At 49.4% G+C, this 21,952-nt stretch overlaps 1 protein-coding gene across 12 annotated transcripts in view; it reads left to right on the top strand.

Moving 5' to 3' along the window:
* The window catches only part of EHMT1 (euchromatic histone lysine methyltransferase 1), a 100,715-nt gene that overhangs the window by 65,690 nt on the left and 13,073 nt on the right, over positions 1 to 21,952 (top strand). For 10 of the 12 annotated variants that reach the window (XR_015260726.1, XM_086763859.1, XM_086763863.1 and 7 more), the window contains 14 exons: positions 672 to 803; positions 2,666 to 2,811; positions 5,334 to 5,477; positions 7,024 to 7,250; positions 7,962 to 8,126; positions 8,588 to 8,670; positions 10,242 to 10,348; positions 12,150 to 12,272; positions 14,610 to 14,711; positions 15,482 to 15,586; positions 18,246 to 18,400; positions 19,217 to 19,384; positions 19,783 to 19,927; positions 20,873 to 20,950. Coding sequence is in view for 11 of the 12 variants with exons in the window: in XM_086763859.1 (XP_086619985.1) it covers positions 672 to 803; positions 2,666 to 2,811; positions 5,334 to 5,477; positions 7,024 to 7,250; positions 7,962 to 8,126; positions 8,588 to 8,670; positions 10,242 to 10,348; positions 12,150 to 12,272; positions 14,610 to 14,711; positions 15,482 to 15,586; positions 18,246 to 18,400; positions 19,217 to 19,384; positions 19,783 to 19,927; positions 20,873 to 20,950 (1,880 nt within the window). In the remaining variant the exon portion in view is untranslated. The remainder of the gene's footprint in view (positions 1 to 671; positions 804 to 2,665; positions 2,812 to 5,333; positions 5,478 to 7,023; positions 7,251 to 7,961; positions 8,127 to 8,587; positions 8,671 to 10,241; positions 10,349 to 12,149; positions 12,273 to 14,609; positions 14,712 to 15,481; positions 15,587 to 18,245; positions 18,401 to 19,216; positions 19,385 to 19,782; positions 19,928 to 20,872; positions 20,951 to 21,952) is intronic. The other 2 variants (XM_086763866.1, XM_086763865.1) reach the window with 1 other exon arrangement.

Genomic DNA, 21,952 nt, shown 5'->3' with positions numbered 1-21,952 from the left:
ATCTCTTCCCAATAAGGGGTCCCCATGCGATCTCTTGTGAACCAGGGGTCCCCATGCGATCTCTTCCCAATGAGGGATACCTATGCAATCTCTTCCAAACGAGGGGTCCCCATGTGATCTCTTCCCAGCAGCAGCTTTCTTCACTTAGATCCAGAACTTGGCTTTTATGTTTTTCCCCTCCCATTAAGCTGAATGTCACCTGTCTCATCCTCTTCACGATGTCCGTGACCAGCCGGCTCGCTCTGCCTGGCCGGAGTGCACCGGGAGCCCTTGGCAGCAGCCGGAGCCGGGCGGCCGCGCTGAGCCGTGGTCTCATCCCTTCCTTGTGCCGTTGAGGCTCCTGCTGCCATTGCAGTACAGCAGCGGGCAATGTGCCTTGCAGAGGCAGAACTTAATTGTCTCATTTATTCCTCTTTGTTGTTGTTACCTGCCTAAGTGGAAGTTAAAAATGTGTCTGCTCAGACCGGGGAGGAAATAAGAGCTCAGTCATGCCATATGTACCCAGATATTGCATTTTCAGAATTCCATGTGCATCTGGACTCATGGCCTCTCTGAGGAGCCCGCATACAGCCTGCTCGCTTAAATGTGGCCCTTACACCCGCACGTGCTTGCCCACAATTTATTTATTTTATTATTATTTTAGCTGTGTAAATAAGCGTGTTTCCATCTAGGTGCCGAAGCCTATAAACCGTCTTTGGGAGGCAGGGAGGTCCCCGGCCAGGAGAACAGCATGGAGTACATGGAGGTGTCCCTGGACTCCCTGGATCTCCGGGTGAAGGGGATCCTCTCCTCGCCGGCGGGAGGTGAGCGGCGGGCGGGCCCCGCGGGGGGCGGTGGGGAGGCCCGGCGGCGGGCGGGCCCCGCGGGCCAGGCCGCGCAGGCCGGGCCGGGCCTTTGTTCTGCCGGGGCGGCGAGCGGGGGGCCCGGCTGCCCCCTGGCGGCGGCGGAGGGACCGGGACTCTGGGGACAGGGATAGGGATGGGGCTGGGGTGCAGTTGGGGCAGCTCGGGAGGACGCCCAGCAAGGGGCCCAAGGTGCTGTCCCAGCCCTCAAGCTCCCCTCCGTTGAAGGAGGCTGGTTGAGCATCCCCAGTGCCCCCCAGGATCCTCTTGTTCAACTCCAGGACTTTGTTCCTGGGTGCTCGCCACCGGCCGCTGTTCCCAGTGCTGAGCTTGCCCTGGGTCCAGCGCCTCCTTGCTGACCCGGATCCGTCCGTCTGTCCCCCGTCGCTCTTTCGCTTTCAGAGGTTGTCTGGCTCTTTGATGGAGGCACATCAAAGAGCGAGTGGGAGTGCTCGCCACCAAGGGAGGGTTGGGATGGATGAGCGATGCTTTCACCAGAGCCTCTGGATGTCAAAAAGATTATGAAAGTGACAGCTTGGAAGGCGAGCAATGGGCTTTGTGATTTGTGGTACTAGAGAAAGCTCTTAAATCTTTAAGATCTTGACAAGATTTTACATGAAAACTGCGAGGGCTTTCCCTCTGCTTGTATGTCTTGAAATCTCCCATCCCTTCTCTAGGCTTGAGCTTGCAACTTGTTGGCTGAGGGAAACTCCTTACAAGATGAACGGGGCTTGTGCTTGGCTGGTAGGGTCACAGCCAAGGGCAGGGTGCTGCGGGGGAAGAGAGGGCAGCTAAAGAGGAATCTCCTTCAGGAATGAAGTTAACCTGTGAAACTTTTTAGCAAAATTATTCTCTTTTCAAAAGCTTAAAAAATAGCAGCATAGTTCCTTCTCACTGGGACTCGATCTCATAGCGTGCTTGGGTAAGGGAGACTTGGGACACTTTGGGATGAACCAAAGACAAATGTTTGAGGATGTGCTTCTGTAATGAAAATGTTGCAAAGAGATGCTACTGCTGTCTAGGGTTGGAATAGGAGTGTAGGACTAAAAGCAACCCCTTTGTCATTAGGCCAGTGTTTTGCAATCATGGGTAACCCAGTGGTTGAGTCAAATCCAGAGGAGCCACAAGAACATTCATTCTGTGCCCCCATTCTTGGCAGTAAGCCCCCTCAAAAGCCATTATCCACCTTTAAATAGGTTTGGAAATGTTCAAAAGCTGAGAGAAAGAGATAAAGAGAAAGCAAGAACATGTGAGCATCTTGCTGCTTTCTTGAAACTGGTTTGTTCTCTTTCCAAAATAAATAGTTCTTGGTTGGCTGAGATTGAATAGTCCCAGGAATTTTGTTTTCCCATCTGTGTAATAAGCCTCTGCAAATAGAAGTTTGTGCTCCCCTGATCTTCTCTATTTATCACTCCACTAACTATTCAAATCTCCACCTCTGGGTGGTTTCCTTCAAATTCTCTGGTGCCAGAGCACAGTGTTGTGGGACAGGTGAGGAGGAGACACAGGCTGATAAAAAAATCTGTACCCCATCGTTGCTTTTTCTTGTTGAGGTTTTCTTGGAGCAAACTGTTCTCAACTTACTATTCTTGATTTCAGCACGGTCACCTGTAGTGTGGCTGGACTTGGAAAAGTATGGGATGCTTTTGCAAACTCCAGGTGGTATAGAAAAGAGGTCTTTTTCACAAGGTTTAGATAATGCCTTGAAAGCATTTCAGGACATGGAATGGGAAGATGCCACAGGACATGGCAGGTGTTGGTGGACTGGTCCCTTCTCCTGGAAGATTATTTCGGATTTGATTTACGGGTTTTCTCTACTCCAGGTCTTTCCAACGGTCCCGAAGCACTGGAAGTAGATGGTCTCCAGGAAGTCCCACTCTGTAGCTGTCGAATGGAAACGCCCAAAAGCAGAGAGATCACCACGCTAGCCAATAACCAGTGCATGGCCACGGAGAGCGTAGATAACGAGGTAGGAGCCTGTCTTTCAGCTTCTCGCAGACTTTTCTGCTGAGGACAAAGACATAAAGAATAAAAACTTGCGCGGGAAACGTGTGTCGGGTCACGCAGCGGTTCTGCAGCATGCTAGACTAGGAAACCACTGGTGTTGCTCGCTAAGACGAGGGCTCCAGCACTCTGCACGTGTCCCACAGTCAGGTTGAAGCCACTCGGAAAGGAGGAGGTGGTGAGGTCTGCAGTTGGGGAGGCGCTGGGTAGATCTCTCCTGCTTGTCCTGGCGTGTGCAGCTGGATGGAGTTGATGTAACAGACACACTTTAGGCCAAGTGGGCTAAAATACATTAGCATGCATCAAAGTGAGAAAAGCCAATCGGAGGAAGCTTGGAGCTGGTTTCCCTTGCCTATGAAGGAGCTGATGCAAACCTTTCCGTAGCCAGCTCTTGAGTTTCAGGAACTTGGCATGCCCCCCGCCGGCTTAGTCTGCCCCAGCCTTCCTCTCCCCTCCTCCCCCAAGAGGCTTCTGTTTCAACGCTCCCCATGTCCTGGCAACCCTGCGCAGCCTCCAGGTCTGACTGGCGTGTCAGACGGTTGCACTCGATGCCTTTCAGTCGATCACAGCTGGGCTAGTTGGGCTTTACTGGTTCCAGAACTGTGGAAGTCGGTGGCAGAAGTGACTCCCTCCCGGAGTCTGGAAGGTGAGACTGCAGGACAGGAACATGCTCTGGAGATCCTCCTTCTCCTGGGAGGCACGTGGGTTTCTTTTGAGCTTCAGCCGAGCTGCAGTCACACTGCAGCACTCTGGTACTTGCTGGTGGTAGGACAAGGAGTGAGATTATCTCTAGTTCTGTAAGATCCCAGGAGAAGGGTGGATGGAGCAGCCCAGCTCTGCTTCTGTTAGTTCGTGTGTACGGCGGTTTGACAGTTCTGCCCCGGATAAACCAGAGAGAGGAATAGCAAGGGCCGTGCTTTATGTTAGATTATTTTTCATAGTGTGATAAGTGACTCAGAGGTGTTATAAGGATATTATACGTGTGAATGGTGGGTTCTCCAAATTGTCGTGTCCTTGGAGAATGTTATAAATAATTATGAGCACCCTGCTGCACTCTCAATAGTCAGAAAATAGCAATTAATCATTTCATACTTTTTTAGAGTTTCTAACAAATAATACAATGTGACATAGTAGTGTAGGGACTTCCTCACATGGGCAGTGCAGCTTTCAATTGTTAATCGAATCTCCTCAGCTTGTAAGTAAAAATCAAGGCAGTGGTCCTCTCCTGCCAGCGCTGCAGCCCCTGGGTCTGCGTGTTGGTGGCGATCAGGGTAGCCGAGGTGTCACACCACAGGTAGACTTGCAGCTGGGATTTGGGTAAGCTGAATCAGAGATGCTAGGGCTGAATGATGAGGCCAGGTTAAATCCGGTCTCTTTCTCTGTAGGGGTGTTGATTCTGCAGGAGAAGTGGTGTTTAAAAAAATTAGAGAGAGAGTCTAGTTTTGTTGAGAAAAAGCAGCAAATCACACCTCAGCTAGACCAGTGGGCCGGTGTGTTGGTGATGAGCAGGCACCGTGTTCCTGATGGACTCCTCTGCTCGTGGTGGGAGCGCGCGGTGAACCATGCCCAGGTTTCGGTAGGGCTGTTTCCTCGTAGCAGGGTTTCATGTTTGTACTTCTAGTTTATAAATGTCCTTTGCCAAGCGTCTGGGGAGAGTAGGGCTATTATCAGGAGGAATTTACAGAACCCAAACAGCGTCACATCATGCTAGCAGGTGGTAACTGGGATGCGAAAGTGTCGTAGACGTATGAATGGGGGCAGCAGGAGGAAGCGCTGATCCTTCTGACGCAGCAGGGCGAGGAACACGGATTGGGAAAAGTGAACCCTGGTTACGGAGCCTGCTGTCGTTAACAGAACGGGGTGGTGCTCAAGAAGGCAGCGTTTTAAGCCCAGAGGTATACATTGGTGAAATGCTTCGGAAAACATGCTCAGAATGTGGCTGTAGTTGAGCTCTGGTGAAAGCCTGGCTCTTCATCCCTGTGGTCTGGGCAGGGGCCAGTGCTGGAACCAGTACAGACGATAACTTCGCTGGCAATGAAGAGCCAATTATTTTTCGCTTTATCTTCCTGTGACTTATACTTTTGAACAGTAACAAGATTTAGTGTGTATGGTCTTGTTCTCTTGGTCGCTGACACTCGCTCTTCCTGGCAAAAGGAGAGCGTATGTTGTGTGAGTCAGGCCCGTGGGACTGCCCCTTCTGCGGCTGCTTGGCTGTTGCGTATTTCCAGTTACAATTTTTTTTTTTTTCCTGCAAGGAACAAAACACTGAGGGTCCACATGCATGTTAGTTAGTAAATGATGCATTTCTTCCTGTGAGAGCAGCTTTCACAGCTTCCTGCTGCACTGCTAATGCTATCTGGCACACATTTGAATTACTGTGAAAAAGCCAGGGCTCATCAAGGCAGTGTGCAAAATCTTCCTCCGCACAAGCACAGACAGTGTTTTGGTCTCCAGTAATTTCATTTCCTTTAATTTCTCCTGTTCCAGCTGGGCCGATGCACAAACAGTGTGGTTAAGTATGAACTGATGCGCCCGTCTAACAAAGTCCAGCTTTTGGTGCTGTGTGAGGACCATAGAGGGAGGATGGTGAAACACCAGTGTTGCCCTGGCTGTGGATACTTTTGCACTGCAGTAAGTCCGTGCTCTCGATCTAGGGAAGGGGGTACCTGTTGCAGTAGCTGGAAGAGCTGGAGGTGGAGATGGTACCTAAAGGGGTTTACTGACTTCCTGGCATCAGCTCCACCTCGTTCCACAGCACATCAGGTGGTGTTTTCAACAGTAATGTGTGTGAGGGTAGCTGCAATTGTCACCTTTGTCTTCCTGGAGACCCCAAGGGGTGCTACTGAAGGGTTTTCACTGGGATTTCAGGCACTGGAAGTCTTGCCTTAGGAATTTCTTCAAAACAACAGGTTTTTTTCTTTCCTTGTACAGATCAATCACATCAAAAATCATATTAGCTTGATTTGTAAATGAATCTGTGTACACAAGAGAGGTTCTGTCCCCCAGCCTACACATGAGGGTTTTGACAGGGAACCTGAGTGATGGCACTGGAACAAGGCAGGGTTTGAGACCTCCTGCTGCTTCTTCCACCTCTGCCACTGAGGCTTTTAATAGCATTGGTCCAGTCCTTTGAGTCGTCAGCATCCTAGTTTCCCTGTTGGTAAAGCTGAAAAACACCAATTGAGAGCCTCATGGGGTGCTGGGGAGGCTTAATTCTCTGATGCTAGTGTTCTTCAAGATGACTCAATGAAAGATGTTATGGCAGTCTCGAGCATTATTGTAATGATAATAAGTGGAGCGTCCTGGGTTTTCATGCTGAGTCAAAGATCATTTAAAAGATAAAATCCCCAAAACCCTTAAAGGCATTTTACGAAGCTGAAATAAAGTTAATTAGATGGCTTGGGAGGACCATGAATTCAGGAAAGGAGTGGGTTTTAAGTAGCCTTTCTTTACAGGTTCTTAGTCTGAGTGACATTGTCGCAGTTCCTACAGATGATCCTGGGAGTGTCTGTGCTACCCACCACTGATAACACACAGCGCAGCAGGGCTTCAGGTCGCACTAATACGAGGAGTTCTGGGTGCCTTCAGTGCAGTTTGGAGGTCTTCGCTGGAAAGGGAAATTAATTATAAGAGTTGCCCAAATCTGCTGAATGAGCAGTCAGCCACATTATTGGGGTTGAACAGAATACGGGGCTGGCCCAAGCAGAGGAGTCCATGCTTTAGGTTATACTGGGATTAACAGCTGATTTAATTACATCAATGTAGGTCCTTCAATGGTTTGTGCGCAGCTTTGTTAGGGAGTTTTAATGCTGGCTCAGCACGCAGGTCTGAGGTTTTCTTTTCCAGTTTTAGGGGCGTCCTTACAGTACACTGGCACTTCTAGAAACGTAAGAACTTCAACTGCTAGAGGAAAGAGCTGGAAATTGGGACTTCTTGGTTCTGTTTCCCAAGTGCAATTACAAAACTTGCTTTGCAGTCCCTAATCAAGTGAATTTTTTCCCCGTTACCTTAGTTTTGTTCTCTTCTAAAGAAGTGGCAGTGCTTGCTTACTGTATTGGAGCGCCAGGGACAAGAGTGGTGGTGAATGAAGTGTTGAGGAGATCTGCGGATGAAGCATGTAGAAGGGGTAAGGCATGCAGTGACCAAGATGTGAATTTCTTCTCTGTGGTTTTTTCAGGGCACTTTCATGGAGTGTCAGCCGGAGAGCAGCATCTCCCACCGTTTCCACAAGAACTGTGCCTCCCAGGTCAACGACATGAGCTACTGCCCACACTGTGGGGAAGACGCCTCCAAGGCAAAGGAGGTGACAATAGCAAAAGCAGACACAACCTCAACAGTGTCACTGACCTACGAGCAGCAGAAACCAGTGGCTGTGGAGGGAAGGGCGGACACCACGACGGGGAGGTGAGCTTGGGAACACGTGGCGATCCCAAACCTCGTGCTAGACCGTGCTTTGCATTTAAACACTTGTGCTTCTCCTGATGGAGCAAAGTGCTATCTGGTCCTGCTCTGGGAAGCAAAATCTGACCTGCTCTGCAGCTGCAGCAATCTGCAAGTGTGTTTTGTCTTGCTTGCTGTGTTGTAGGAGAGCACAGCAGCCACAGGGAGAGCTGGGGCAGAGGCTATGAAGATAGGAGGAGTTTAGGAGTTAAACCCATTCCTTCCTCTTATTTTTAGGAATGGAATAACAGGGGAATGAGTTGATGTTGCTAGGTCTGCTTAGTGACAGGGAAATTCATGTGGTACCTAGCCATAACACCAATGGGCTCAAATATAAGGAGAGGATCAGAACACAGAGGAGAATACAGAATCAAGCCATCCCTGCCTTGACTTCCTGTCCAATCTGATCTTGTTATGATGGCTTTTATGACTTGCCCCATGTTCTTGGGTTTCCTGTAGCACACAGTACATCAAAATGTAATCACAGGGCAGCGCAACTCCTTTTTGGGACAGGTTCTTACCAAAAAGGCTGTAAAATATATTGGTTTGTGTTTCAATTTCACTTACGCTTATCTGTATCTAGAATCCATTTCCTTTCCTTTTTCAGCATAAGATATACACTGCTGTGTGTTTTTAATGGTTGTGCTTTGGCTGTCTCTCATTTTTTCTCTTCAGTGGCACCGGAACGCGATTGTCAGAGGAAGACAAGCCAGAAAGTTCGGCTGCTGAGGGGTTTGACGTGGCTGGGTCTTCAGTTTTTCCAAAGCCTACTACTAGCCTGACCCAGGGACCAGTTAAAGAAACTCTGGAAAGTGCCCTGTTTGCCCTGGACTCCGAAAAGTAAGAAAAAGACCGCTGGGTCTCTCTGGTTCCCAGCAAAGTTGCTTAACCTAGAGAAAACTGAGATTTAGCTTCTCTGGATTTTTGGCCCCGCTCAGACCTCTGTTCACTTCGGTCATTTGCCACCCCCAACAGATTACTGATTGAAGAGAACAGCTACAGCTCTAAATGTCTCACTGATTTATCTGGAGGATTTAGTTTTTCAGTGGCCCTCCAACCGCAGCTGTAAGTGCTAGGAGTTCCTGTTTACAGTAGTAAGACCCAGAATTTGTTCATGAGCAGCACTGAAGAGATAGGGCTGTCATTAGAACAAGGCTGTCTGTGGTTGGAGCTGGGAGTTTTAAGACCTTCTGGAGGCTTCGTGTTCTTGTGTTTTGCATGGGGTAGCAGTGGGTAGGGGTGAAATGCTGGGAGTGTTCTTTGGTGAGTATTGACTGTGCCTCTTTTCCCCACTGCTGCAGACCCAAGAAGTTACGGTTCCATCCAAAGCAGTTGTACTTCTCTGCGAGGCAAGGAGAGCTGCAAAAAGTCCTGCTTATGCTGGGTAGGTGGCTCCTTCCCAGGACACTGCGTGTCTGGCAGTACTCCCAGCTCCTGCCAGGCAGCTGCCGGGGTCCAGTTCCCAGCATGGCAGCACGTCATATTCCCCACTGCCCCTTGTGAGTGGAGCTGGAGGAGAAAACCACTTTTGCAAGTGATGTGTCATTGGAAAGGCTTCATCTTTCTGTGAAATGTGCACCTGTTCCCAGTTTGTTTCTGCATTTGGGCGTGGTTTTATCCAGAGAAACTGTTTCTGTCCCCAAACGACCTACATGTGATTTTTCCAGTCTGACAGAGCCTTTCCTCTCCACGCAGTGGGATAATTGGGTGTTTGTATCCGGTAGAGAGGTTAAAAGATGGGAGTTAGCTTAAGGTGAGACCCATCAGCAAGACAGCGGGAAGGAAGAGCCCTTCCGTACACAGGGTTTGTTTTGGGGGTACGTAGTTCTCTGTCACCAGATGACTTTGAGCTGCTGAACTTGTTTATACCAGCAAATAATCCTGAGGATTCTCCTCCTTTGAAGGACACAACGTTTCCTTGGGGTCATTTCCTTTCCACTCCAGTACTTTGCAGTACATTTTTGGATGCTTTCTGTTATTTTCATTTATCAGATTCTTCTTTTTTCTTTTAGCAAGTGTTAGCTTCATTGTTTGTGTCTTCAATAGCACAGAAATGTTGTTCATTGATATTTAACTACGGCCTCATCATATGCAACGTGTTATCATGCCCAGACATCTTTCTCTGGCAGTCATCATCATCTGCCAGTCTTTGCACAGCTGTGAGAGTCTCTGGCCAGACCCCGAGCTTGTGTTAGGAGAAGCTCCATCCACTGAGCCCTGTGTTTGCAGGGATGCAACGAGGATTGCTAATATTAATTGCATTTACTAATGGTGACACAAAAAGGCCAGGTAGTACTGACTTTTTGTTGTTTCCAACTTCTGTGTTGCTTTAAACAGCATTTTTTTCCCTTTTTGTCCTTTTATGGTGTTCATAGCATGGTTTGGATTGGAAGGGACCTTTCAAGCCCACCCAGTCCAACCCCCCTGCCAGGAGCAGGGACATCTCCAACCACATCAGGTTGCTCAGAGCCCTGTCCAACCTGGCCTGGAATGTTTCCAGGGATGGGGCATCCACCACCTCTCTGGGCAGCCTGAGCCAGTGCTCCACCACCCTCAATGTACAAGATTTCTTCCTTATACCTAGTCTGAATCTCCCCTCTTCCAGTTTAAAACCATTACCCCTTGTCCTGTCACCAGTGGTTTTTGCTTATATTACATGGAGAGACAGGGAACTGTGAGTCTGAGGGAGTTGGCCTGTGTAGAAATTGTAATGCCTTAAAAATACTAAATTCCATGGTGCTCCTGAAGCTTTTGGTGTGAGGTCTGTTGCATATCGAATGTCCATGGGACTACCCTGAGAGCTTTCTGGCTTGAATGCGTAGTGAGTTGTGAGAAGGGCTGAGGATGGGCTGGGAACCCATCCTTTAAAAGCCTTTAGCTGAGACTTGGTTCTCCTGTTACGCTTTTCGCTAATCTCTGAATCATAGTTGAAAGCATCTCCGCTCTATTTTTCAGTGGATGGAATTGACCCTAATTTTAAAATGGAACATCAGAGCAAGAGAACCCCTCTCCATGCTGCTGCTGAGTCTGGCCACGTGGACATCTGCCATATGCTGATTCAGGTCTGTCTCCACTTATGTTCTTCTGGACAAGCAATTTTCTGTGGATTTGGGTCTCCTGCCCCACATGGCTAAAGCACACTTTGAAATCAGTCCTGATTTCTCCTATAAAAACCTCCCTGTTCTCAGGGTTTGCTGAGGGAGGAGTGGAGGGAAGTAGCATGAGGTGTTAGAGAAGATGACTGAAGCTGTCCTTCTAGACTGTTCTCCAAGCAAGCTTCACTCTGCGGGCAGTGAGCACGTGAAGCTTCGATGCAGGGCACTGTGGAGCGTGTGGGAACCTGTGTGCCTGAGCACTCCCAGCAGAGCAGCACTGCCAGATGTGCCAGCACAGCCTGACCGCTGGCAGACTGCAGGTGATCTGCAAGCTGCTGCCAGGTTCTCTTTGTAACGAGGGCAGGTGGGCTCTGGAGCTGGGAAGCTAGCAGACGATGTCTTCCCTTCTGTCAGAACCTGGGTAACTTGAGGAGGATTTTCCTCTACACTGTAAACATCCCTCATGTGGAAAGGAGAGAAGGAAAGATGCAAGTTTGGCTTATTGTCTGAGGTTTGGATTCTAACTGAGGGAAGATGATCAAAGACATAGGCATGCTCTCGTTGAACCCACTGCAGAATGATGTGAAGAAAAAAGAAAGATTTAAAAGTTAAGAGTTTTTCTTTTTAGTACTGGCATACATCGTCTGGAGTGACTGGAAGTGTGTTTTGTTTACCCTGTGTGACTGAGAGACCTTAAAGGGCTTTTGAGAAAGCAGCAGTGCCACGTCTTTGAGCCTGCTGGGATGTTGCGTTTCAGCATCTGGAGTCAGAGGCTTTCAAAATTTGTTTGAAGGTGCAGCTACGGGCCAGCCTTGCTGCTCTCACTCACTTAAGCTGTACTGCACGTGAAGACAACAGAATGACTTGTATGAGCAAAAGGAGCAAAATTTGCGAGATATGACAAACAAGTTGAATGGGGTATCAGTAGGGTTGGTTTGTTTCCAAAATCCTTCATCTTGTCTCTTCCCTGATGTCTGGTTACTGCAGGAGCACAGTATTTGGCTGGGAATGTCCTCAGCTTGTTAAACTTGAAATGCTGCTTCTCTGGTCTGGTTGAAATAGCTCTAGCTATTTAAAAGTCATCAAAACATACATTCACTGGGAGGCACCTGGAAGCAGTGGGGCCAACTCCGTCTGCCGGGTGAACCTGAGTCAGCGTGTCGCTGCTGTAAACAGGCCTGTGCTCCGTGCGTGTGTGTGCATGCGTGACTGCCAGGAATTGTGCTGTCTCTGAGATGTGGCACAGTAGTGGTTTGGAAAAGAGTGAGGTTTTGGTCCAAGGCACTCCGTGTTGAACTGAATGCATGCTGAGACCTCTGTATAAATTTTACCATTGACTTCAAGAGCAGTAGTTAGCCAAGCTCCAGAGTTTTTTCACAGCTCTTACCTCTGTTGCAATCTGCAAGTTGTTCCTACTGCTTCTGACATGGGGAAGAGCTGATTGTTTTGTTCATTGTGTCTGTAGATGTGATAGACCAAAACCAAAGGTGCTGGAAAAAGGAGGAGGCTGATTTTTCCAAATTGTTGCAATATCCAGGCAGTAGAAGTACAAAATGCATTAACAACAAGAGTTATTTAGTACCAACAATGGGCTTCCTTATGCCCCGGTTACGGGCTGTAGAGAGGGAGCAGGCAGTGTGTGCTGCTTTCCAAAACAGGTGAAGTTGGAATGCCTTCAAAACTTGCTGCTAAATCTCTGTTCCCACATCCTTCCTCTGCTGACAGCAAGGTTGTAATTGTCCTTGTGTTTGCCTTGGCCCCGTAACAGGCTGGCGCTAATATAGACACCTGCTCTGAAGACCAGAGGACCCCGCTGATGGAAGCAGCAGAAAACAACCATCTGGAAACTGTGAAATACCTTATCAAGGCTGGAGCACTAGTAGATCCTAAGGTAACAATTTATTCCGTATCTTTTTCTCCTGTAGAAGCCTCTGTCTACTGTTTCTTTCTTGTCTTGAGTGAAAGTGCACAGGCGGAGGGGAAATGAACTTGCTTGTCTGGGATGTGAAGGCTTGGCGAGGCCGTGGTTATCATTTTAGCGATGCAGGGCCCTGGCTGTGAGCAGAGTGGGGCAAGTGCTGCCGCTTGCTACATTAGCTTGTGGCACCAGACGTAGAGGGTACCTGGTTTCCTATGGGGCCGCTAAGTAGTAGTGTCACAAATCCATTGCAGTGAATTTGGAGCTTGATTTCAGAGTTTCCTTTTCTGTAGGCTCTAATAATGAGACTTTTGAGGTGACATTTTCAGTTGGGCTGGTAATTAGGTGCTTGCCAAGCCAGGGAAAATGACAGAGGAAGTTTTGCTTTCCAAAGGCCTGATGTGTGGTTTCTTGCAGTCACGCCGCAGTGGCAAAATTGGACCCATCTTTAAACCCTACCCTTCAATTTCAACAAATACAATAAAATGCAGCTGTCTGCTTGCCTTTAGCATGCTCTGGTTGCTTTGCAGTCTTGGAAAATAGACAAGTCGTTTATTAGTCCCATAAATCAGATGCTATTTGGAGCACAGGAACCCTCCCCACGTGAACTTCTTATTGTTACAACCTGCTGCTGTTGGCACGCTCCTCGGCTGATCCTGGGGCGTACGGCCGGGCTGGGATGCTCTTTTTGCGAAGGAGCTGGCAGGGCCAGGAGGATTGCACAAGATATCCAGTGCTGCCCACCCCGAGCCTTAAATGGATCCTTGGGAGCCTGGTTCTGAGCCAGGAAGGGAGACAGGACAGGACAGGCACCTGCAGGTTTGTATTGACCGCTGTCCCAAGCATCTTGGAGCGATGTCTCTCACCTGGTTTATTCATGTGTAGGAGAAAAGAGGTTTTTTGGTTCTAAAGGTAAAAGGGAGGTAAAAAATCTTGAGCTTGCAAAAGCAAATTAGAAGCCTGAGATCACGTCTGAAGTCTAGACTAGTTTATTATGTTAATTAGTTTCTCGCACCAAATTAGTCATCTTTTTGAAAGCAGCAACATTGCATTTTAAAGTCATCCCCAGCCATTTTGGTGAGAAATCCGGACGTGATCTGGGGCAGGTGTGTGCCGGGCCCGCCCAGCCTGGCCCTGCAGGGCTGCTGGGGACAATGGTGGGACAGGTGGGAGCTTCTCAGACCCCAGGGTGAAGCTCTTGATCCTGCGAATAGGATGTAAAAGCCCCACTCAAAACCTACAGAAACTTTGTATCAAGATATGCCTGCTCTCCGTGGGGTTGAGAAGCTGCTCTTGGCTCATGCTAAGGGGAGAGCTGTGGCATTATTCAGGTGTGACAGGCACTTCTGGGCGGTAGAAACCCCTTCTTTACCCCAAGAAGCCTGCCTGGGTCCTGTCCTTGCTCAAAGGGTTGCTCCCTAGCCCTGTGCTGTGCTCTCCTCTTGGCACTATCCGAAAGCTCTCACCTCTGATGTTGCTTCCAGGGGCTTAGCAGGAAGAAGTCGTTTTGATTTTTCAGTCTTTCATTTCCTCCTCCTGGTTTCCTGGTCTCTGGGCCTTGCTATGTGCTAAGCGCTTGGCATATAAGCGCCTGATAAAACTCAAGCTCCAGCTGAGACCTTTGGTGTGGGAGTGTCTCTCATGACTCACAGCCTGTCCGTCTCCACCAGACCTGTGTTCTCAGCTCCCAGAGGCATTTTTCCGTTCAACCTTCATTGTCGTTTTTATCTCCTGTCTCTGCAGACTGCTGTGGGCACCCTGGAGACTTGGTCTCTCAGGGGGCTCCCAGCCCTTGTGCAGGAGAACCCTTTGCCCTGCTGCCAGGTGCTGGGATAAGGCCTTGTGCAAAAAAAACCTGTATAAACGGAGCATTTGGGGTTGAGACAAGGCTACTTTCCTGATGCAAAGTGCAAGCTCTGTCTCTGTAAGGGATTTCTGCCTCCTCTTGGCTCTCCAGGACGTGGAGAAGAGTTTGAGAGGGTCTCTTGGGGATGGGGAGCATCAATCTGCCAGGGTTTATGGCTGGCACCTTCCCTTGGCTTTGCGAAGATGCCTGTTCCTGTAGCCTTTGCACTCTTAGCCTCCTACTCTGCACAGATTTCACCTCTGAGCTTTGTGTGAAGCGCCCTCTGCTCCGTGCTGGCGTTGGTTGCTGCTATTCTCTCCCCTCCTAGCAGCAGGACAGGGGCTTTTGGAGTCCTCTGCTTCATCTGTGAACTCCTCTGCTCTTCCTAAGCATTGCTAGTGTCGTGCAGATGTGGGAAATACTGGGAAGGGTCTCCTGAACGCTTGTTCTGTGGTTGTGTCCAGGATGCGGAAGGCTCCACGTGTCTGCACTTGGCTGCCAAGAAGGGGCACTACGAGGTTGTTCAGTACCTCCTCTCCAGCGGGAAGATGGATGTCAACTGCCAGGTGAGGCCTTTCTGCGAGGGGCAAAAGCTGCTTTGCGCAGGTCAGGGAGCCGAGGCTCAGCAGCGCGCTGTCTGCGCGGTGGTTATTCAAATACCGTCCTGCTGCTGGGGGGGACCTAAAGAACATCGTAGGGCAACAGTGCCATGGGCATCTCGGCTTGCCAGAGAAGGCGGTCCCCTCCATGGACCTCATGAAAACTTTTCTTACAGTTCTTACAGTTTCTCCTTGACCCTGGATGTGCTGGCGGAACCTGTTCCCCAAGGGTGTCCTTGTGCTCCTCTTCGGAGAGTTCGGGGTGGGATCATGGACGTGCTGTGGGATGGGTGGAGGCTGGGCACTCAGCATTTCAGAGCGTATCCATTGCTGTGGGGCGAGGCAGTGCTGCATCGGTGTTCCTCATTCTGGAGGAAGGCCAACTCCTCCGGGCTGCTCAGGGAGCTTTGTAAGAGCTTTAACGCGAGCCGGGTGTTCATTGTGCCATTTGGACGGTCAGCTGTGTTTGAACGCCCTGGAGATCCATTGCCAGTGTGCTGAGCTGCAGATAAACTCCAGCCTGCTGAGTCGCGTTGAGTGGAGCTGCACTGGGCACTGCGGGACCCTGAGGGACCCTGCGGCAGCGTAGTCCGAAGGAGAGCAATGAGCCAGATGTGGGGTGGGAAGGGGTCTGTGGCTCCCAGGCAAGGTGCACCTGCTGTGGCTGCCGAGGAACTCGTGAAGCCAGCAGGAGATGGCCTGTTCTGCGTGTCTCACCCTTTCCTTTCCCTCCCCAGGATGATGGAGGCTGGACGCCGATGATCTGGGCCACCGAGTACAAGCATATTGAGCTGGTGAAGCTGCTGCTTGCGAAGGGGTCGGACATCAACATCCGTGACAATGTAAGGTTCTTCCTGGAATCTTTTGGAAATTAGCCACAATCTCTGCGCAAAAGCCAAACGAGCCCGAGGAGGCACATTTCGGGCTCAGTGCAGGGAGGTGTGGTGCTCCCTTGACACAGGTGGTTTGGGGCAGTGTCTGGTAGGAGAATTTTCCTGCATGTTCAGGGAAGAAGGCTTACAAGCTGACAATAAATCCTTTTCCTGCAACTCTTCTGACGTAGCCCGTAAGGATGCTGTATGTCATGCTGCAGGCTGTAGTCAGCTCTGTGCCTCGCTGCTTCTAATCCACCTCAGCCCACCGTGCTGTCAGTTGGACACTGCACTGGGCAGATCCCCCTTGAGTCCAGACTTACCAGCTCCACGTTGGTCACTGGGCGTGGGTTAGGAGCATCCTGCGTGCCTTTTGTGGGGCACAAGCTTGTACTCATGTTTTCCAGATGGATTGTGCGGACGCCCTGCCAGCAAGTATTGCAAGCCTGGCTTTTCCTAGACATAACAGGCACAGAGCCACCAGTGTGGACAGAGCGTGGCCAGAGTGGTGGCTCAGCATGCTGGAACTGGCTCTTGGTCTGCTCTTCACCTCCCTAAATCCTGCTCGAGTGGGATGCGCTCTGTACCTGAGGGGGTCTGACTCCAGGTGGAGTACCTGGGAGCTCCGTGGGCCGGGCAGCACCGCGTGTCAGGCTGTGCCAGCCGGTTTCATGGAGATTTTCAAGTAAACTGAGAAGATAGAAGGGAGATGACTGGGAGGAAAAAAGGAGAAAGCATCCAGGCTTCTGTTCTGGAGATTAATTATATCAGCACTGCTCCTCTTCTTTCTTAATAATGTGTTTCTCATTTTTTCATTTCTGTCTCTAAGGATATTAAAACCCAAGAAGCATCTGCAAGACAGGCTTGGGTATGAACTGGAGTGCTTTGAGTTGTCGATATGAGATAGTTTGATAAATGAGGGGTAACTGGCTTCCCTGCTTTCTGCACAGAGTTGTTAGAGCAAAGTACCTACCCCGCCGTCGGTTCACCCCCTGGCACACCTCATGGTATTTCCTTGTGCAAGGCTGCCAGTGCTTTTCTGAATCCAAGAGATAGAAGTGGCTGGTTTGTATTTGTCTTCCCAGATGCCTCGTTTTGTGTCTTCGGTGCTAGCAGGAGCAGGTGTTGGCATGTTTGTGTCATGAGGCTCAGAAAGGCTCCAGCTGCTCCCGAGGAGTCGCTGTCCCCAGTCTGGAAGCCCTTTCTTGGTAGGAGCCTCGACTTCCTTGGTAGCTTAGATAGTTCCCAGGCAGGTCCGGATCTGATATCGTTCCTAAAAGCAAGAGTTAAGGCGAGAGAGGGGGCTTCTGGGGATTGTTGCATTGCTTCAGAGCCCTAGTGCTGACGCTGAACAAAGCTGGCTTGTTTGATCTGTCACAGGAGCCTTTGGCTACCTTTTACACGATCACACGTTAAATGATGAAAATCAGATCAGCTCAGTCAACAATTTACTTGAAAGAGAAATACCCTCTTAGCAGCTGTGTGTGTCGCATGTCTGTTACTGTTCCTGTGTTGGGTGTCTCCCGATTGTAGTCGTTGAGCAGCAATGTCACTGGTGCTGGGAAACATCCTACTCTGGGAGAAGGGCTTGTGATTGTCGTTGTGCTGCTGTTGGGCCGCGGCCGATGCCAGGCAGAGGAGAGAGTCCGGGTGTTGTAAGCTGTCTGAGCAGCAGCATGTGGCATGCAATCGACAGGATTCATTTTTTCTGTAGATTGGTACGTGATACTGATTAGGGTTTTTTTTTCTCTCTCTGTTACCATCATGGGAGGCAGAAGCTGTATAGAAAGAGGTCTCCCCGCTCCCTGCTGAATGTCAATAGCTGCCTCATTTAAGGAAGAATCTAAGTTAAATTGCGATGACTAAAAGATGTGCTTTATTTTTGCTTTCAAAAAAAAAACAAAAGAGAGAAGTTAGGTGATCGTTACTATCGCTGCGCTGTTGTAATCGATGTCTTTAGAGCTTGTCATGGGGAAGAGTTCGAAGCGTGCTGCAAATTGCACTGTAACAGAAAACAGAGTATCATCGCTTAAAATACCTCCATCAAAAAGATGAGTGTTCAGCTATTTGTAGTGCTGCTAGTGAGGGATGAGTACATACAGTATTTAAGAGATGCTGAAGTCGGATTGATTGCTTTCCCTGTGGCTCGTGGTTTGCTTTCTGGCACCTTCATATTCCCTATAGCTTGCGCTGTGCTCTTTTTCTCTTTAATTTTGTAGCACTGGGAGACATGCTAGCTTTGCTGCCTGTCTGGGCTGGGGAAGCTCAGCTTCTAGCCTTTTCCAGCGTGTTTGTTCATGTCTGTCACCTCTCTTATGGATTGATCCAGATTGTTTTGTGGCTTAGACACAGATGATTTGCCTGCGCGTATAACGAAGGCGATGGACCGCTTTGCGTGCAGCCTCCCCGTCTGTGGAGCGCGGAGGCGGCTGGAGTGAGAACTCCTTGCTTGTCTGCACAGAGATTTCCCTGCTCCCCCTGCTAATCCCAGCCAGAAGGAGCAATGTAGGGAAGGAGACAGCAAGCCACGTGTTGAGTGCTGCAGGTGCAGAGCTAAGGATGGTGAAGTCCCGGAGCAATAGGGTTTTGATGCACTAAACAGCCTCTACTCTGTTTTCTTTCCTTCCAGGAGGAAAATATTTGTTTGCACTGGGCTGCTTTCTCTGGCTGTGTCGACATAGCAGAGATACTGCTGGCTGCTAAGTGTGATTTACACGCAGTGAATATTCACGGGGACTCGCCCCTGCATATTGCAGCCAGGGAGAACCGCTACGAGTGTGTGGTGTAAGTACAGCTCCAGCCCTGCCGCTTCTCTCCCTTCCCCTCTTCACTCCTTCCTACCTAGGCACTGGCTGGCAAGCTCAGGAGATCGTTTGAAATGCCTTTGCCATTTAAGCGCAAACAGAATTGGGATGGAAAGCTTGTTTTTCCATCGCCCTGCTCCTAGGGGTGGTGGGTCTGAAACACTGGCTGCTGCCAGAGCTGGTGTAAGGAAAATCAGAGAACATGTGGTCCTGGAGTCCTGGGCAGAGGGCTTGAGGGGCTGTGCTCAGCCTAGACTTCCCAGCAGAAAGCCATCAGGCATCCTTGATTGTAGCTTTTTTTTTTTTTTTTTACAATAGTGTGGCATAATATGGGAACAAGGCTTTTGCTTTGCTTCATCACTACTATGAATAAAGTCATCATGTGTACTCACCAAAAGCTGGTGAGTATAAACAAGGGCCAAGTCCAATACCAGCTTCCTGTAGGACTCTTCCATTTCCAGCCTACTCTTCCTCCCACCCCGTATCTTTCCCCAGCAGAAAGAGTATCGAGCCTGTCTGAAGTCAGGCTGGTACCAGCAAGGTACTTGTGCCTGAAGCAAGACGAGGTTTGCCCAGAGCTCTCGTGAGTGCCTAGAGCTCCAGTCTGTGGCTTCTGCCAGCGCCTTCACATAGAAGGATTCGCTGAACCATTCTTATTAAAGAAAACTCAGGTGATTATTCACTACTACAGAGTCTTTCTTGTCCCGTAAGGGCTGGCTGGAGGATGTGATTCAGCTCGTTTTCCTGTTGCGTGGTTTGTTTTGGGGGATGCTTATCCTTTCTCACTGTTTTGCAGTCTCTTTCTTTCCCGTGGCTCGGATGTCACTTTAAAGAACAAGGAGGGCGAGACTCCGCTACAGTGCTCCAGCCTTAACTCTCAGGTCTGGGTGGCCCTACAGATGAACAAGACTCTCAGAGAATCATCTACTGACAAGCCTGCCCAGATAGAGAAGGTCGTGAGCAGGTAAGAATCCGGCTGGCTCTGCTTGTTGGTTATGAAATAGAGCCCTTGCATGGAGGAGGCTGGGAGCCTGGTTTAAGAAGGGACTGTAAATGCGAGCTTAGCTTTTTAAACTAGTGTGAAGGTCAGTTTGAGCTTAGGAAGAATTAAGCACATGCTGATTCAGACTGTGGTTTGTAAATTCGTTCTCCAAATGGAAGTATTTGCAAGCACAAAGAACAATCTGTAAGGCAGGGTGGAAAAAAATGAACTCTGTTCTCGTCTGAATTGCTTTCAGGCTTTGAATGCTCAGTGATCAAAGACAGTAATTCTGCCCCGGGGTGGCATTTGAATGGCCCCTTGTTTGGGGGCAGGGGGGGGAAGCTTTTTTTTTGTGACAATTCTCTTTCTTCCACTGACAGAGACATCGCCCGGGGTTATGAGCGGATCCCGATTCCCTGCATCAATTCAGTGGACAGCGAGCCTTGTCCTAGCAACTACAAATATGTTTCGCAGAACTGCGTCACCTCCCCGATGGACATTGATAGAAACATCACTCATTTACAGGTGAGGGATTGTGTGTATCCGCGTGTTTTTTCCTGTCACGGTCTGTGCATTCAGGGAGGTTACAGAGCCCTACACCTCAGAACAGGTTTTGCATTCAGAATGGGAATGTCTAGTCCTACTCCTGCCATCAGGTTCCAGCTGAGGCTGTAGTCCTAAACTCCGGTTCCTGCTCTAGGAGATGAGATTCTGCTTTTCTTCCTTTCTGAGACTTAAGCTAATCTCTGTGTTCAGCTGTGTGCTAGCTGATGTGGCTCCCATTTGTCCTTTTCCTCTCTTCTGTATTGGGAGAGTTGGTGAGCTGTTGGGAGACCTTCCTTGTGCTGTCTTCCTACTGACGGTGGCATCCAGGCCACGGTCTTCATTGTCCTGGAACTCCTTGAAGGGCCGGGTTGGGAAAGAGGAGGTGAGGCAGCATAGGGTGAGGGTGACCCTGCAGCTCTCAGGTGGCTGGAGTGAACCGCCTGTGCCCAAGCCCTGTTGCGCAGCAGCTGATGGTGGGACCATGCTGGCTTGGGGAGCACTGGGGAAGTGGCCAGCTGGAGCACCCCTGTGGGAAGAAGCAAGCAGCAGGGGAGGACTGAGGCATGGTGTTGCATCATCTCCCAGCTCTGGTCCCTCCGTGGAGCTTTCTTTGTCCTGGAGTGCAGAGTACAGCGCCTAGGGCATGGAGGAAGGTTTGATAACACAGGGGGACATCCTCTGATGAGGAATGGCTCGGTGTGGGATCCTTAGCTGCAAGCCAGAATCCTTTGCTGTTCATTGCACACAGAAATAAAGAACGTGATAAGAATGCCGCTGAACCGATGAGGCTGGTTATCTTTCTGGCTAAGGAGCTGCAGCAGGAGAAGGCAGAGACTTGTGGTTTCCTCTCTGATCCAGTCACAGAAGCTGCCCTTTCAGTTCCGTGTGAGTGGCGTGGAGTTAACACCTTGTCTTCTCTTCCAGTATTGCGTGTGTATAGACGACTGCTCCTCCAGTAACTGCATGTGTGGCCAACTCAGTATGCGCTGCTGGTATGATAAGGTGAGGACACAGAACCTCCTGCTGGGTTAGACCGGTGCTTGCGAGCTGAGCTGTGCACAGTCCAGGGTTTGTAACAGTCCCTTACAGATGGTTCCTTGCACAGCTTCTCTACTTTCTGTTTTAAAATGCCTGAAGTTGTAGTCTCAGCTTTGAGACGTGTGCGGTAATAACAAAATGCGTGCTTAGGGAAGCTTTTCTAGTGTTACTTATTTGTGTTACTGTCATGCCAACTGAGCCATTCATTATACCCGTGTGATAGAGAGCTTTTAATAATCCATGCGTGAAATCAGCTTCCATTTCAGAGCAACACAGAAAATGCTGTAATATGTAAACAAAGGGAGGGTAGTAGAGAGGGTTTTTTCCCTGCTTTTATTTATGGTGATCCTTCCAGATGAAGGGAAAGTTACGATGTTTTAACTGCAGCATGGCCACAAGCCTGGTTTGTTTGGGTAAGCATGCTTCAATCCCCCAGGGAGGTTTTGAGGTTAATATTTGGCCAGGTTCTGCTAAGATCAGAAGTTCTGTGAATCTCTACAAGTTTCTCCCAGGGGTGTCTTTCTTTGCTTTGTAGCCATTTTATTTACACGTTAATAGGTGATTACATCTTCCAAGCCTTAAAAGCCAAATTTGTTAAATATGATTAACTGCGTCTCTGACTTCCTTAATCCTACATGGCTGGTAAATAATGGAATTGCAGCTTTTTTTGGGCACGGTGTTTGGGAAGATAACGTGGTTCATAGAACTTGGGCGTATTGGCCTTGGAATCTGAAAGTTTAGGCTTTATTCCAGAGACAGACAAAGCACCCGCTTCTCCCCTCCAGCACTGCAAAACAATAATAACGATGATGCACACTGTTTTTTTACACAGCACTGTAAGATAATTTTTTTGGTGGTGCGTAGGGTGATGCCAGGCAGCAAAAATCTAGATGGTCTCTTGCTGTTTGTTAGCTGTCGGTGATAGTGGTGAGTGTGCCGCTGTCGGGGTGGAGCAAAACTGCTGCA

Source organism: Chlamydotis macqueenii, chromosome 20 (assembly GCF_036417535.1).
Source record: "Chlamydotis macqueenii isolate bChlMac1 chromosome 20, bChlMac1.mat, whole genome shotgun sequence".
Classification (NCBI taxonomy): Eukaryota; Metazoa; Chordata; class Aves; order Otidiformes; family Otididae; genus Chlamydotis; species Chlamydotis macqueenii.
Note: the sequence above shows the minus strand (reverse complement) of the source record. Positions and strands in the feature narration are given on the sequence as shown.